This window comes from Solea solea, chromosome 12 (genome assembly GCF_958295425.1).
Source record: "Solea solea chromosome 12, fSolSol10.1, whole genome shotgun sequence".
NCBI classification, from domain to species: domain Eukaryota; kingdom Metazoa; phylum Chordata; class Actinopteri; order Pleuronectiformes; family Soleidae; genus Solea; species Solea solea.
This window is the reverse complement of record NC_081145.1, coordinates 21,545,893-21,560,076: the sequence shown is the minus strand read 5'-3', so window position 1 is coordinate 21,560,076 and position 14,184 is coordinate 21,545,893. Positions and strand designations below refer to the sequence as shown.

Genomic DNA, 14,184 nt, shown 5'->3' with positions numbered 1-14,184 from the left:
AATATGCACCGAGTAATTTCAAGCCTTTCTATTGCCAGAGAGAACGCTGTGTTCACCCCATGTGCTCACTCCTCTCCATTCTATCCTCCCATCTCTCTCCCTCTCTCTTTGCCTTTCTGTCTGCAGCTCCCTCTAGTTTCCTACTCTTCAGTCAAAAGGCCAGTATCAGCAGGATGGTTCTGGGAGAGCAGAGTCCTGATATAATTCTGCCCATCCATGTCCTGAGAAACGTCCGAGCCGTCAGCTACGACCCGTTAGACCGGCTTGTCTACTGGCTGGACGGACGACAGAACATTCGCAGGGCCAGAGACGATGGAGCCATGGTAAGACATTTTCTTAAATTTTGTTTGTAGGTAGCCCTCTGCCCCTGAGAACACACACACACTAGTGCCTCCCTGTGGTTAGTAGTGTGAACTGACATCTCTCTTGACAATCAGTCATTTCTGTTGCCAAAACTCACCTCCAACAATACCTCCACCCAGAACACTGAAGTGTTTTGAGCCCTCGAGTAAATATTTGTTAATATATGTAATGTGTAAATATTCATATTTCTGTTCAAATTTTGTAAAAAAAAATTAAAAGCCCTCTCCTTATATGACTTTGTAAAACTGATAAATTTACTTTTTGTTTGTAACTGAGATCTGTCTTAATGTCAGTCATTCCACCTCACTTGATCTTCACTACAGCTTTTTTTTATTGGTTGTGGTTTTGGCTTTAGAACAATGAACAGAAATTATCTACTTCTTCTCAATTTTAAACCAACAGCAACTTTATTTAAGAGGTTTTATCAGTTTCTTGTTGGTGGTTTGTCTGTTTCATGTCAAAACCTATCGTGGACACATTTTATTATTGTGTCCTCTGGATCAGTATCGTGTCCACAATGTTAGATAGATATTCTTTTAGTCTACATTATTGTGTTTCGTCCTTCTTCTATAAATCCATCCACAGCCACTCACTGCCTCATACACATCAGATTATGATAGTAGCAGATACTAGCTGCTCTCATACTAAAAATCAAAAAAGGCTAACACTGTAGGAACCTCATGGCTCAATGAGTTTGTGGAAGAGCAGAGTTTGTATAGATTGTATAAAACTTTACTGACTCTCAGATCGCAAAATCCCATACCATGCTCTGCTACCACTGACTCAGATCACTATTAGACTTGAGAATCTAATGCCGGCTATGTTTGTCTCAGTCCATGATAGTGAGCAGCACTACTCAGGCAGTGGACAGCCAGCTTCAGCTTCACGACCTGAGCCTGGACCCCTACAGCCGCCACATATACTGGACCTGTGAGACAACAAACACTATAAATGTCCAGAGGATGGACGGACACACCGTGGGTGTGGTCCTGAAGGACGACACTGACAAGCCCCGGGCCCTTGTGGTCAGTGCTGAGAAAGGGTGAGCTAATTTTTATTATTTGGGTTCCTAGAAATTTCATATTTGCTGTGTCCTGCACAATATGAATGCCTCCGTGTCCCACTCTGCAGGTACATGTATTTCACCACAGTGCAGGAGCGCTCGGCTAAAATCGAAGGTGCCAGTTTGGACGGGACAGAGAGAGAATCTCTGTTCACCACTGGTCTGATCAGACCCGTCGCACTGGCTCTGGACAATAAACTGGGAAAACTGTTCTGGGTTGATGCTGACCTGAAACGCATAGAGAGCAGTGATCTGACAGGTGAGTTACACAAACATGGTTAAACCACTGTTAAAAAAAGTGCTTTGGATAGTCCTGTAATGATTTTATAACACTTTGAAGTAGAGCTGCAGCAGTTTACTGATTAGTAACCAACAAATTAGTTACTAAATTAGTCACCATCTATTTTGATAATTTGATAATTGGTTGAAGTGTTGTTTTTTTTTAATTTTCTTAAATGTAAATATGAAGTTCCTTTGCTCTGCTCCGACAGTAATTTAAAAAGTATTTAGAGGACATTGTCACAATGAGGTTTAGGAGACACTGATTATATTAGGCATCTCCTGTTACATCTACAACACCCAGGGAAAAGAGGTGACAAGAATAAGAAAATAGTGTTTAAAATTACAATAACGTCCTGCACATACAGTACTGGACATGATAAAAGGGAATGTTCACTGAGACTGAAATCATTATGTTGCAACAAACACAGTGTAGGAAAGAGTGTCTGTTTTAGCACAGTGTAGCTATAATCGAGAAAGACCAGGCTAGCAGTAAGAAAGCAACACCAGACTCTTATGAAAAGTGTAACACAACATCATTCCATCTTTTCCAGGAGCCAATCGCATTGTCCTCCAGGATTCCAACATTTTACAGCCAATGGGCCTGACAGTTCTGGGAGATCATCTGTACTGGATTGACCGGCAGCAGCAGATGATAGAGAGGGTGGACAAGCTGACAGGAGACGGACGCACACGCATACAGGGAAGGATATCATACCTGACCTCCATTCACGCTGTAGAAGAGATGGACCCACAGGAGTTTGGTACGGAACACTGTTGCTCTCCTATATGTCCTGAGTAGCTCACTGCAGCAGGAGTCATTGTAGTAATGTCCGTTTCTTCTCCCCAGCCTCCCATCCCTGTTCCCGAGACAACGGTGGCTGTTCTCATATCTGCATCGCAAAGGGTGACGGTACACCTCGCTGCTCCTGTCCGATGCACCTGGTGTTACTGCAGGACCTGCTGCGCTGTGGAGGTGAACAACTTACTACACGTCACATTGAGGGTTGCGGTGCTGTCTAAACAAAATGCACAGATTTTTGGTCTGACTTTACCTGAATAGTCACACACTGAAGACTCTGGTCTCATGTACATTAAATGCCCCCTGTTTGTCTTTTTCTCTACCTCACTGTAAACAACCGTCCTTGTCTCTCCCAGAGCCTCCCACCTGCTCCACCGAGCAGTTCACCTGCTCCACTGGTGAGATCGACTGTATTCCTATGGCGTGGCGTTGTGACCGCTTCCCTGAATGCGAAGATGGCAGCGACGAGGAGAACTGCCCCGTCTGCTCAGCCTTCCAGTTCCAGTGCGACAAAGGAGGCTGCATCGACGCTCAGAGGCGCTGCAACGGCGAGCCAGACTGTGCCGACAACTCTGATGAGCAGGACTGTGAAAGTAGGTTGACGCCTGAAAGAGTGTGGCCAACAAATAAGTTTATATAATAACAGTTCTAAGTTATATTTTGTGAAATGGAAAAGTTAAGTCCTGTAGAAAAACCTGAGAAAAAAAAAGACTGACATTTAGGCAAAATTAGTAAAAACAATAATAATACAACAATGAAAGTACAAAATAAAAGTTTAAATTATGATAAAAACACACTTATAAAAAAAATTGTTTTAATTATTCTATTTAAATGTTAGATTATTTACTGCTACTGTAATTTGTGACAACCCATTTAGAAATGCTTTAATTCTTAACAGAGTTGTGAAAAGCACTCTACAGTTCAGTACGGTCAATAAAAGTATTCATGCTGCCAGTGGTGGGACGTATTCAGCTTCTTTATGAGAATAATTGTTTACTACTATTATGCAGTGCAATGAAGAAGTAGTCACAGTGGGTTAATAGTAGTGAATATCCACTATTAGGATTTGGTAACAGCAATAATATTTTTTGTAATATCTGAATGCTTACTTACACGTACAGAACTTTTTCCATTTACGATTTTTGACAGTTTGGGATAGTTACTGCAATAAATAATGTGTATCAGAAAACTATAAATTAAAAATATTGGTGAAAGCAGCAAAGTAGAGTGTGTGTTATTTTTAGTGTGTTGTATTTGATGTTTGTGTGTGTTTTCCCTCTGCTCCAGCCATCTGCCCTCCTAACCAGTTCCGCTGCGGTGACAACCAGTGTATCACGAAGAAACAACAGTGTGACAACTACTCTGACTGTCCAGACGGATCGGATGAGCTTGCCTGTGGTAAACACACTGAAATACAATATACACTATATTGTAAACTCATGTGTATTATGTCATCTTTTATCTGACATTGCATCTTTTGTATTTTCCTTTTGCAGAATATGTGTCCCCTCCATCCAGTGGCATCCCAAACACAGGGACCAACACCATAGTTCCAGTCATTGCCATCATCCTGCTGGTCTTTCTGATCGGTGGAGCTTATTTCATTTGCCAACGTGTGGTGTGTCGACGCTACAAGGGCCCCAGTGGGACGTTTCCTCACGAGTACATTAGCGGTACACCCCATGTACCGCTAAACTTCATTGCCCCCAGTAGCTCGCAGCACGGCACCTTCCAAGGTAAGATCAGGAAACACTGCAGCAATGGCGGGATAACGTGTATTAGTGGCTCTAATGCTGTAACTGAATTTTCCATCATTCATTGTGCTCCATTGATGTAATGTGTGAAATGCTGTGTGCAGGGATTTCCTGTGGGAAGTCCATAATGAGCTCAGTCAGCCTGATGGGCAGCAGCAGCAGCGGAGCGCCACTCTATGACAGGAACCATGTGACGGGAGCTTCATCCAGCAGCTCGTCATCTACCAAGGGAGCCTTCTACCCCCAGGTACACACATGCACACACACACAGACACACACACACATCTCAGCAGTCAACTAACACACAGCTCTTTTGTTTGCAGATCCTGAACCCTCCTCCGTCCCCAGCCACTGACCACTCTCTCTACAACACAGAGATCTTCTACTCCTCCAACAGTCCATCCACCACCAGATCATACAGGTACTCACAACCACAGACATGGTCCCTGTTCACCTGACCTGTAAACAAGCAGCTGTATATACTGGCTCTAGTATAATTACATTTTTTGATATTTTTTTTCTTGTCTTATCCTCTAGTTGTTTACCTTTAATTCTCCCCCACTCGCTTGTTACAACATCATGTTGTTCAAGTGGATTTTAAGTCTACTCTGGTGGGACCTTAAAGACCCGATTATGTCAGACTACATTTTGTCTAGTGTGTGGAAAATGTTTGTTACAAAAATGCAGGGGGCCTGCATGTGACACTTCTGTATGACCAGATGTTTTAGACCAGCACAAAATAAGTCACTTTTGGGCGCTTTTTTGTGTATTCGGTCATACTCCAACCTCACTTTACTAGCACAATGTTTCTGTTGCCTCCATTTGTCTAAAAAACTGTGTGCAGTGTGGAAATGTTGCCAGATGGCATAAGATCAAACAGTGCTGTACTGAGAAACTGTGTGACACTGATAGGCTTAATCAACATTAAGTGATCCCATTTGACAACATTTATCGCTTTAAAAGTTATCGCTTTAAAAACACCACAAATGTTTAATGAAATAGTTTCCAGAATCAGCAATTCAAACAAAGAGTCAAATAGAAGGTAATAGTTTGTTTAGTAAGGACTAGCAGATAGAAACTAACTTAACCTGAACTTAACTAACCCTGTGCCCTCCTCCATCAGACCCTACCACCCAGTCCGCGGTGCAGCACCGCCCACTACACCCTGCAGCACTGACGTCTGTGACAGCGACTACACGCCCCACCACCTGCCTGCCGGTGTGGCATCGTCAGCCGGCCGCTGGAAGGCTGTGAGCCACAGCAGCCACGGCAAACAGAACAAGTACTACATGGACCTTAACTCTGACTCTGACCCCTACCCTCCACCCCCAACTCCCCGTTCCCAGTACCTGTCAGCTGAGGAGAGCTGTCCCCCATCCCCCTCCACGGAGCGCTCCTACTTCCACCTGTGTCCCCCTCCTCCCTCACCCTGTACCGACTCCTCGTGACCCTCCAACAGCCCGAGAGCCCTGTGAAAAAGGAAAGGACAAAGCACGCTTGCCTCCCACAGAACTGGCCTTGTCATGGCCACGATACCAGGGAAAGAACTTGTGCCAACCTCACACATGCTGCTTTTGATCAACTGCTTTGGCTTCTTCAAGGCCTTCTTCAAGGTTCCTATTTCCCACTTTGGCCGTGTCATCATTCCAGTCACCCTGAAGCTCTCAGGGTGACCATCATCTGATCAGCGTATGTGTCCTGCTCTAACGAACAGTGAGTCTCTTGTGGCAGGGAGCAGGATTGAGTCCCATCCTTTCATTCTTTCTTATTTCATTTCTGTTGGACACAAAACGAAGAAGAGTTCTTTTGGTGGGTCACAAAATGTGAGTCTAAGTCCTGACCTCCCGTGCACTCGCAGACTGTGAGAGTCACCAGTGCCACAAGTTACTATTTAGACTGAAACCAAGGAAATGGACAACCTGTCAACCAACCCACCCCCCATAGTTTCCTGCCATTTGTCTGCTCCTTCATCGCAGCGTCCTTGTTGGTCGAGCAGCAGCAGGACTGTATATAGTGTTTAAAAATAATATGAACAAAAAAAAGAATTAATCAGAGAGGAATTATTTTGCTATTTTATTCATGCTGGCTGATCGACCACACCACAGAAAAAAAAAAAAACAGGACAGATGAAATGTGTTATGGGTGGCACAATTGATGAATGAATGAGTGTGTGATGTTGTATGAGAGAGACTGTTTGCCTTATTGTAGGAAATATGATCAATTCGTAGATGACGGCTGAATGAATGTGTAGAATTATGAATGAATGAATGATCACTTCAACAGTAATGTGGGCATTGTACTGGGACATTGTGGTGGAGGAGCTGCGCTGAAGCTCCCAATTTACCCATCGATTATGATCCAAACCTCGACTTAATGGTCACATGCTTTGGATAGTGACCAAAAGAATGACATCACAGTTTGAAGTGGCTGAAATGAGTTCCCTCATCACACTGCTTCAACAACTGACGGTGGACGTGCTTGACATCCGGTGCTGGATGCAGCATTTAGAATTTACCTGAGCCGTGTCCATCATGACCAACTGTGTAGCATTAGTGCTATTGTTGCTTCAGTGATAGTGATGTGGGTGCACTTTGTCCAGCAATGGAGATAAAAGCTTTGTCCAAGAGCTCGGTTTGGATGGTGCACTACTTCAATGCATAAATATGATTTGATTGACTAGCACCTATGCTACAACTTGTAAAAATCAACTTCTGCCACACACAGCGCAAGCAAATCAATGCAAAAGAGGATCCACAATGCAGTTTGGCAACATGTGACACTGCCCCATTCAAAGTGAACCAGCAGTGTCTCAGTGAAAGTCTCTCTGATTTAGGGTAAGGACGTCAGGAATCTGGGAAGAGCTCGGAGTTAGATTTGCTGCTCCTTTGCATTGAAAGGAGCCAACTGAGGTAGTTGGGGCATAATGATCTGGGTGAGGTCTTCTGATCAAGTCCATTTTTTTGGAGGAGACCTCGATGTAGTTCCAGAAGGAAGATCCCCTGGAAATCCCTGCTTAGCATGCTGCCTCCATGACCCAGTCCCTTACAAACAGAAGAAAATGAATGAATAAATGAGTGGATGAACGAGTGGATGAATGGAGCAGGGCCAAGATCAAAGTGTGAAATCTTTTGAACATTACTTTTAAATTGTGTCCCTCATCATTTCATACTGGAAAAGACACATTTTGCCATCAGTCCCGTCTTTGTCCCAATGAAATGACCGCATGACAACAACAACATACCAAAATGTCAACATGTAAAGCTATTGTACATATTATGTGTAATGAAGTCATTGAGTGAATGAGCTGTGACACGTGGATGCTTTGCATTGTGAATCTGAACCTCTTCCATTCTCCTTTTTCTTTACTCTCATCATACCGTTTACCAAAAGTATGTTTGCTGCTATTGTGTACATACTATGTTAGTTACTATGATGTGTAATTACACAGAAAGCCCAAAATTACCACTCTCATACTGTTGTTAGATCATTAAGCTATTTTACTGTTAATAACAAATTATTCTTATAGCAAATTCGCTTATTTGTATTTGTGTGTAGCTGATTGTGTATGTTTCTGTGTCAGTCACCATGTTTGGTTTGAAGGAGTCTTTTTTTATTATTATTATTTCTTTTCTTTTTTTTGCTAGAAATAGAAAAAGTGGAAAGTTGACAAGAGTTCCAGCTGAGACATTTAACTGAGTGGTTCCAGATAAGGTTCCAGTGAGCTGCAGATCAGTCGTCCTCATCTCTGCGACTTTTCATTATCTCCACATGATGAATCGCACAAGGCAAAGAATTTCAAACCCCCGCCTCTCCTCTGTTTAGACACCTGGTAAGGAGCCTGGTTAGGTGAGAGTCGCGCACCATCACTATCGTGGACATGACTAGTCAAGTTAAAATTTCAAATTAGATTCGCTTTGTAACAAAGAAATGTGAACAACCGCTGTTCTAGTTTGAACGCTCCCCTTTTCAGACATTTAAAAACACTTATCACCCACCAGTGTGCCTTCCTTTGTACCGCACGAACATTAGGAATCTTTTACCGTTTACTCTTGAGAAGAAACGTCTTCTTAAAACGCACTTATGTAGTTCTACGCTGGAAGATTCTGACAAAACAATTACGCACGCCGCTTGTTAGGATAATAGTGCATTCCAGTTGAAATCAAAACAGGAAATTACATCACATACGAGTTTGGTTCACTGCTGTTTCCACAGAACTTCACGTGTCAGAGAACACAATGTTTTATTTTATACATTACGTGTGGCAGTTAGACAGTACTATATGTACATCTAATTAAAGTAGACACAAAAGAGTTGATGAATAGAATTTCAGAGATTGTTCTGATTGTAATTTACGATTTATAACCGGGAAGTTCTGACCTCAGATTACAACTGGAAGGCACTATAATTCATGACTTACAGTAACAGCTGGTTCGCTGATGACTAGTGTTAATCCTTACTCTTCATCTCACTCTTTCAAGAAAATCAATATCACCAGCCAGCCTGCTGTTTTTTTCAAATCTGTTCAAAGGTGGAGTGTACTGACCAGCCTCTAGGGGGCGTCATGAGGCTTTACTTTTAGTCTTTTCTTCATCCTGTTGGTGTCGTGGTGCAGCAGTTGGTTGCCACCTCTGAGGCCTGTGCACATTGAAGCTCCTCAGTAGTTTTCTTCATGTCCGATCGTGATGGAGTCGTGTTCTTTTAGCCTGCTGCTGCTGCTGCTGCTCCAGCACTTATTAGCAAATATCAACAGAGGCCCAAGCAGCAAACGCGGGAAGACATTTTATGCACTTGAAAACAGAAATGTTCCGAGTTTTAGAACAGAACACACCAGGCTTGCTTTAAACTGTTGCTTCAGACACAGGGACATTTTATACTATTTTAATAGCACAATTCTCGCAGACGCTGAACGCAGTGGGCACAGTTTTCTTTTGCTGATCATGTCCTCTGATCACTGAGCTGAGGCGAGCGTAGCCATGAGTCTCCCGGGAAACTCTCCCAGCACTTCTGGAGGTGGGAAATCTTTGGAACGTGTGGTGCACTTTGTCGCTGTCGCCTGATAAATTTCACAGCTGACACCTGGTGACTGGCTGCAGGTGGATTATTTTCTTTTCTCTTTTCCAGTTAACAGAAGTGAAGTAGTGTCTGTCTGTGTGTGTGTCAGTGGGAACACGCTGAGCTGCACAGCTCTTCTTTTTTTCTTTTTTTTTTATTACTAAGACTTAAACCACTGTGTCAGTGAAACTCCGACAAACCTTCTGTTTTTGTTGTCTCAGCTAAAATGCTTTGTGTAATTTACACTTGTGATAATTTTTGTATCAAAAGCATTTTTATATAATAAAGGTTCTATTTTAAGGAATGTTGTGTCTCTATTAGGGAAGGTAATTTCTGAGACTTCCGTACGCGTTACCCCCACGCCTCAGGTGAGCCTGCAGAGCTTTCTGGAAGAACGAGTCGAGGTCTATAGGATGAAGCCTGAACCTTAGGTTCTCCTTTCATTCCTTATTCCTTGACGTAAAGTTCACTGCCGTCTCGCTTAACTAGCATGTCAGAGAAAGTTGACATATGGTTTGAATGTAAAGGACGTTTGTTTATATTCAAAAGTTACACACTACAGCTTTAATTATCCAAGTTCTAAGATTAAGAGCAATAATTGCAGTGAAAATGTATCCTCTATTATCAACGACACCCGCTTAAACTAAAACTTAACAACAGGCCCTGCAATCTAAACAACACAAAGATTATTTTTTATTTTAAAGCAAGTATACACCTAAAGAAATGTACTTATGTCTGGTAAATTGTCACCAGTTACAGTTACTTCCTTTTCTTTGCAACATAGGATTCCAAAATAAATGTATGTTTTATAAACATTCTAAATTAAAAAAAAAATAATAATTCAAATCCTCTCCTTTAAAAAAAAAAAAGTATTTTTGCTCCATAATTAAATATTTTTATTAGTTTCTGGAGTATTCAGTAATGCCACGGAAAGAAAATCCAGTATCCATTTCAAATATCTCTTCCAAAAAGAAGCACATGATAGTAAAAGACACACAGCTGACTCCAATTGCTTTAAATGAAACTGACATTAATCTGATTAAGCATTTTCTTTGAGGACCAAATACCAGTATTGGTTAAACATTTGTAGTGGATCAAATAAACAGGGTGTCATAAAAAATGCAAATGAATACAGACTTACCTATGAGCTCAGGTAACTCAGAATTAAGAACAAAAGAAGTTAAGATGTATCATATACAAGGAAAAGGATGGGCTCGTCCGGGATTTGAACCCGGGACCTCTCGCACCCAAAGCGAGAATCATACCCCTAGACCAACGAGCCGCTTGCGTAAGTGGGGAATTGTAATGTTTTTAAATGTTGACGTGGCATCCGTGACAGCATCTTCGTGGTGTTGTGTTGCCATCTATCGGTGGTTCAATAGAAATGCAGGGTCACTCGAAGGATAAATCTCAACACAAGTATAGAACAGTGATTTCAATGGAGATATTGCGGGAGGAACCTCAGACTGGGAATTCATCAAAACACACGCAGCCACTTTATTAGGTACACACATATTATGTAAGTGTCAGGGTGGTACATGGTGTGGTCTTCTGCTGCTGCTTCATGAAGTCTGATGTGGAGGCATTCAGCTCCTGCATACCTTGGTTGTAATAAGTGGTTATTTGAGTTACTGTGGCTATTGTATAATGTTTTAACCAGTGTGGTCATTCTTCTCTGACCTCTTTCACCCTGGGAACTGCAGCTCACTGGATATTATCTTTGTGCTCCTACAGATGGATGTGCATGACTAGTCAAATCGTTTCTGTATTTCTGAAAACAGCCTGTCTTACACCAACAACCACCTTACAATGAATCACTTAAATCACATTTCTTCCCCCTTTTGATGCTTGATTTGAAATTCATTTTGACCAATGCTACATGCCTAGAAGCATTGACTGCTTAGTTTGGACAGGTGTACTTAATAAAGTGGTCAACAGTATATTATTTGTGCTGGAGGGAAAAGCACATGAATTAAAACACAATCCATCACAGATCAAACATTTTATAAGCTATTATGGCTCAGACATTGTACTATGTATGACCACACCAAGGTTATTATGAAAACTAAGAAAATGAAAACTAAACTTATCTGAATTAAAATTAAAACTAGATTTAAAAAAAACCAAAACATAACTAACTGAAACTGAATTGCGTGTGTACAAAAACAAACTAAAACTAACTAAAGTTGTGGAAATGTGCTTTGTTTTCCACTTTGTAAATTAACTTTATACATAATCCTTTTGGGTTCAAATGAAGTGTATTTATTTTTTTCTCTGTGGGCAATTTTGAAAGGTTGTATTTTCATTCACAATAAAATGTTTTCAATTGGTTTTTGTCTGCAATGTGGGACGCAAGGATATGCAAGGATACTCGATATGCATGTGCCATATTACAAAAACTCAAACTAACACTGAAACTAATAACAACCAAACTAAAACTAATTAAAACAAACTCATTTTAAAAAGTCAAAACTAATGAAACAATTGGACCACAATACTAATCTCAAATGCAGTCTCAGTTTCAGCTTCTCTGCACTGTATACCTGCTTCCTCAACAGCTTCACATCAGACCCATAGAGTAACATATGTCTAAAAAACTAGCCCTCTGGTATAATAAACCTTGCCTGATGCATCTTCCCTCCCTGTTGAGCGCTGTGAAGCCTGATATCTGGCTTGTTTGACTCCTCCCAGACTTTCCCAGGCATTTGAACACTTGCTTCCATCTTGCTCTTCCCTCACCTCCAGGCGCCTGGCAGCATTCTGTGAGCGAGAGGGAATTTCCAACTGAAGCTTTGACTCCGTCTTCCTGGTGTCCAGCAGCACTTACACTTGTATTATTGTGGCTCTCCAATGATCCTCAGCCCCCAAGGTCACAGTTTGGTTTGTGTGAAGCGTCCACAGACACTGACACACGGGTTTTTTGTGGCTCCTCTGTTCAGAAAGCTAAAGACCATTTCTGTCTGATACAATAACCAAACCTCTTCCTGCTATTGTCAACCATGTCACAGGATCTGGATATCACCTGTACATGCAAGTGGTGTGATGTTGTGTGGCATTACCTGGATATACAACACATTTTATTGTTAAGTTCTGCTGAACAATGCACAACATCCTGTTGTCAGCCACATGTCAGTCCCTGCCTGGAGCTAAACTGTTTGTTGAGATGAAAGCTTGACGTGGCCTCTGGGCATCACACTCTTACACCTGTCTCCAACACAATATGATAAACTATATGTGGGATTTTCAAAACAAAATATGTGAGAACCCTGCTACTGTTAATCGATTTTATATTTTCTGTTGTGTAGGTTACCGGCAAGTTAGACCGACAGCCTTTTCCAAACGTAAGTACACATTTTCTGCAAATCATGGAAATTTGACATTGATACATCTTGTACAGGACATAATACTGTATGTGTGTACTTTGTATACAGACTAAAATCTGTTTTTCCTTTGTTGATGGTGAAGGTCCTTGTCCTGGGCATGCATGGCCAAGTGAGCACTCAGTGCGTTTACATGCACATTAAAGTCCAATTTTAGTCAGACTAAGACAATAATTTGTCATGTAAACATGTTAGTCCGACTAAAATCGAGCTAGTCTTAGTCGGACTAACATACCTGGATGATGCGATTCATAGTCCAATTACTCCTGCATGTATACGCTTAGTCGGACTAGAGTCGGACTTGGCATTCTGTGCATGCACCAAAATTTCCTTCACGGTCTTTGACCCAGAAGTAGAAGGAGACGACGTATAAACTGCAGTGCTGTTGCCGAGAAAAAAAACAAATAACACGATGGCGCCGGCGAGAGCGAAGGCTATGGAGAAGACTCCCACTTTTGGACTGAAGTAGAGAGATTTATGCTTTAGAACCACAGCACGGTCCATCTCGCAGTTCCCTGTTTTTTTTTCTGCGACGTTAAGGTCAACAGGAAACTGATTCAATACGCACCAGCTGATAGAGAGATACAGCGCCACCTATGGAGGACGAGTCATACGTACACAGCCAATAAATCGGTTTTCTCCTCCGCATGTATACTAGGACTCTGCAAGTGGCCCTATTGCCTGTCTTCGTCAGACTACTTAGCTCGATTAAACTGTGCATGTAAACTAATTCTAACAGACTATATACACATATATACATATATATGTGTATATATACAATGTATGTGTCATACCTGAACTATTCCTTTAAAACAAAAGAGAAACACATAGGCTAGTTGAAGTATCAGTTTTGAAAGTTGGTAAAATGAAAATGGTTTCCTCTCTGTATAGCAGTGAATCAGACTAAAAAGCTATTATCAATATTAGAGATGTAAATGTAGAGTCCTTTAAATGATCCAACAGACTCTGTGACGGCTGCTAAAACGGAGTGACTAACACAGACATTAAGGCCTGTGAGAATGTGCGCTGCCAAGTTTGAACTGAGATGCAGAGACAAAGCAAAGTTGTCCAGGTGAAGTGGGAAACATTGTCCAGCTGGCAGACAGGTGCTGAGGGCTGAACAGAGGCAGGGCAGAGGAGGAGATCAGCTCCACTACTTGTACAACTTTTTGTTTTTTCTCTCCCCTCTTCTTCTCTCGCTCCGTGCGCCGCTCTGTAATTACACCAGCTGCCTGGAACTTGTGGCTCTGTTTTCTTCCCCGGTCTCTGCCTCCTCGGTCACCTCCTTTATCTCCCTCTCTTCTCGCCAAATTCTTTTAATGTTCCCTCTCCTCCCTCACCGCTGTTCCTCTGCTCGAAATATGTGCTGCACCTGCCAAGTGACCACACCTATGGGCCAGCACAGAGTTTTAGATTGCAGCTTGACATGAATGTGATATCTTCAGTGTTGGCAGTGAGGGATAGTTCAGGATGTTTTGAGTGTTGGCTGTG

At 41.9% G+C, this 14,184-nt stretch overlaps 1 protein-coding gene and 1 non-coding gene across 2 annotated transcripts in view; one reads left to right on the top strand and one right to left on the bottom strand.

Moving 5' to 3' along the window:
- Nucleotides 1–9,613, top strand: part of lrp5 (low density lipoprotein receptor-related protein 5) — a 53,455-nt gene extending 43,842 nt beyond the window's left edge. The window contains exons 19-29 of the mRNA XM_058644831.1: nucleotides 127–323; nucleotides 1,197–1,405; nucleotides 1,495–1,685; nucleotides 2,260–2,469; nucleotides 2,556–2,681; nucleotides 2,864–3,100; nucleotides 3,795–3,905; nucleotides 4,004–4,243; nucleotides 4,366–4,508; nucleotides 4,585–4,682; nucleotides 5,385–9,613. Coding sequence (XP_058500814.1) covers nucleotides 127–323; nucleotides 1,197–1,405; nucleotides 1,495–1,685; nucleotides 2,260–2,469; nucleotides 2,556–2,681; nucleotides 2,864–3,100; nucleotides 3,795–3,905; nucleotides 4,004–4,243; nucleotides 4,366–4,508; nucleotides 4,585–4,682; nucleotides 5,385–5,709 — 2,087 coding nt within the window. The 3' untranslated portion in view covers nucleotides 5,710–9,613. The remainder of the gene's footprint in view (nucleotides 1–126; nucleotides 324–1,196; nucleotides 1,406–1,494; nucleotides 1,686–2,259; nucleotides 2,470–2,555; nucleotides 2,682–2,863; nucleotides 3,101–3,794; nucleotides 3,906–4,003; nucleotides 4,244–4,365; nucleotides 4,509–4,584; nucleotides 4,683–5,384) is intronic.
- A 910-nt stretch (nucleotides 9,614–10,523) lies between these two features.
- trnap-ugg (transfer RNA proline (anticodon UGG)) lies at nucleotides 10,524–10,595 on the bottom strand. Its single transcript has one exon. It is a non-coding gene; the product is annotated as a tRNA-Pro (tRNA).
- Nucleotides 10,596–14,184: the final 3,589 nt, after the last annotated feature.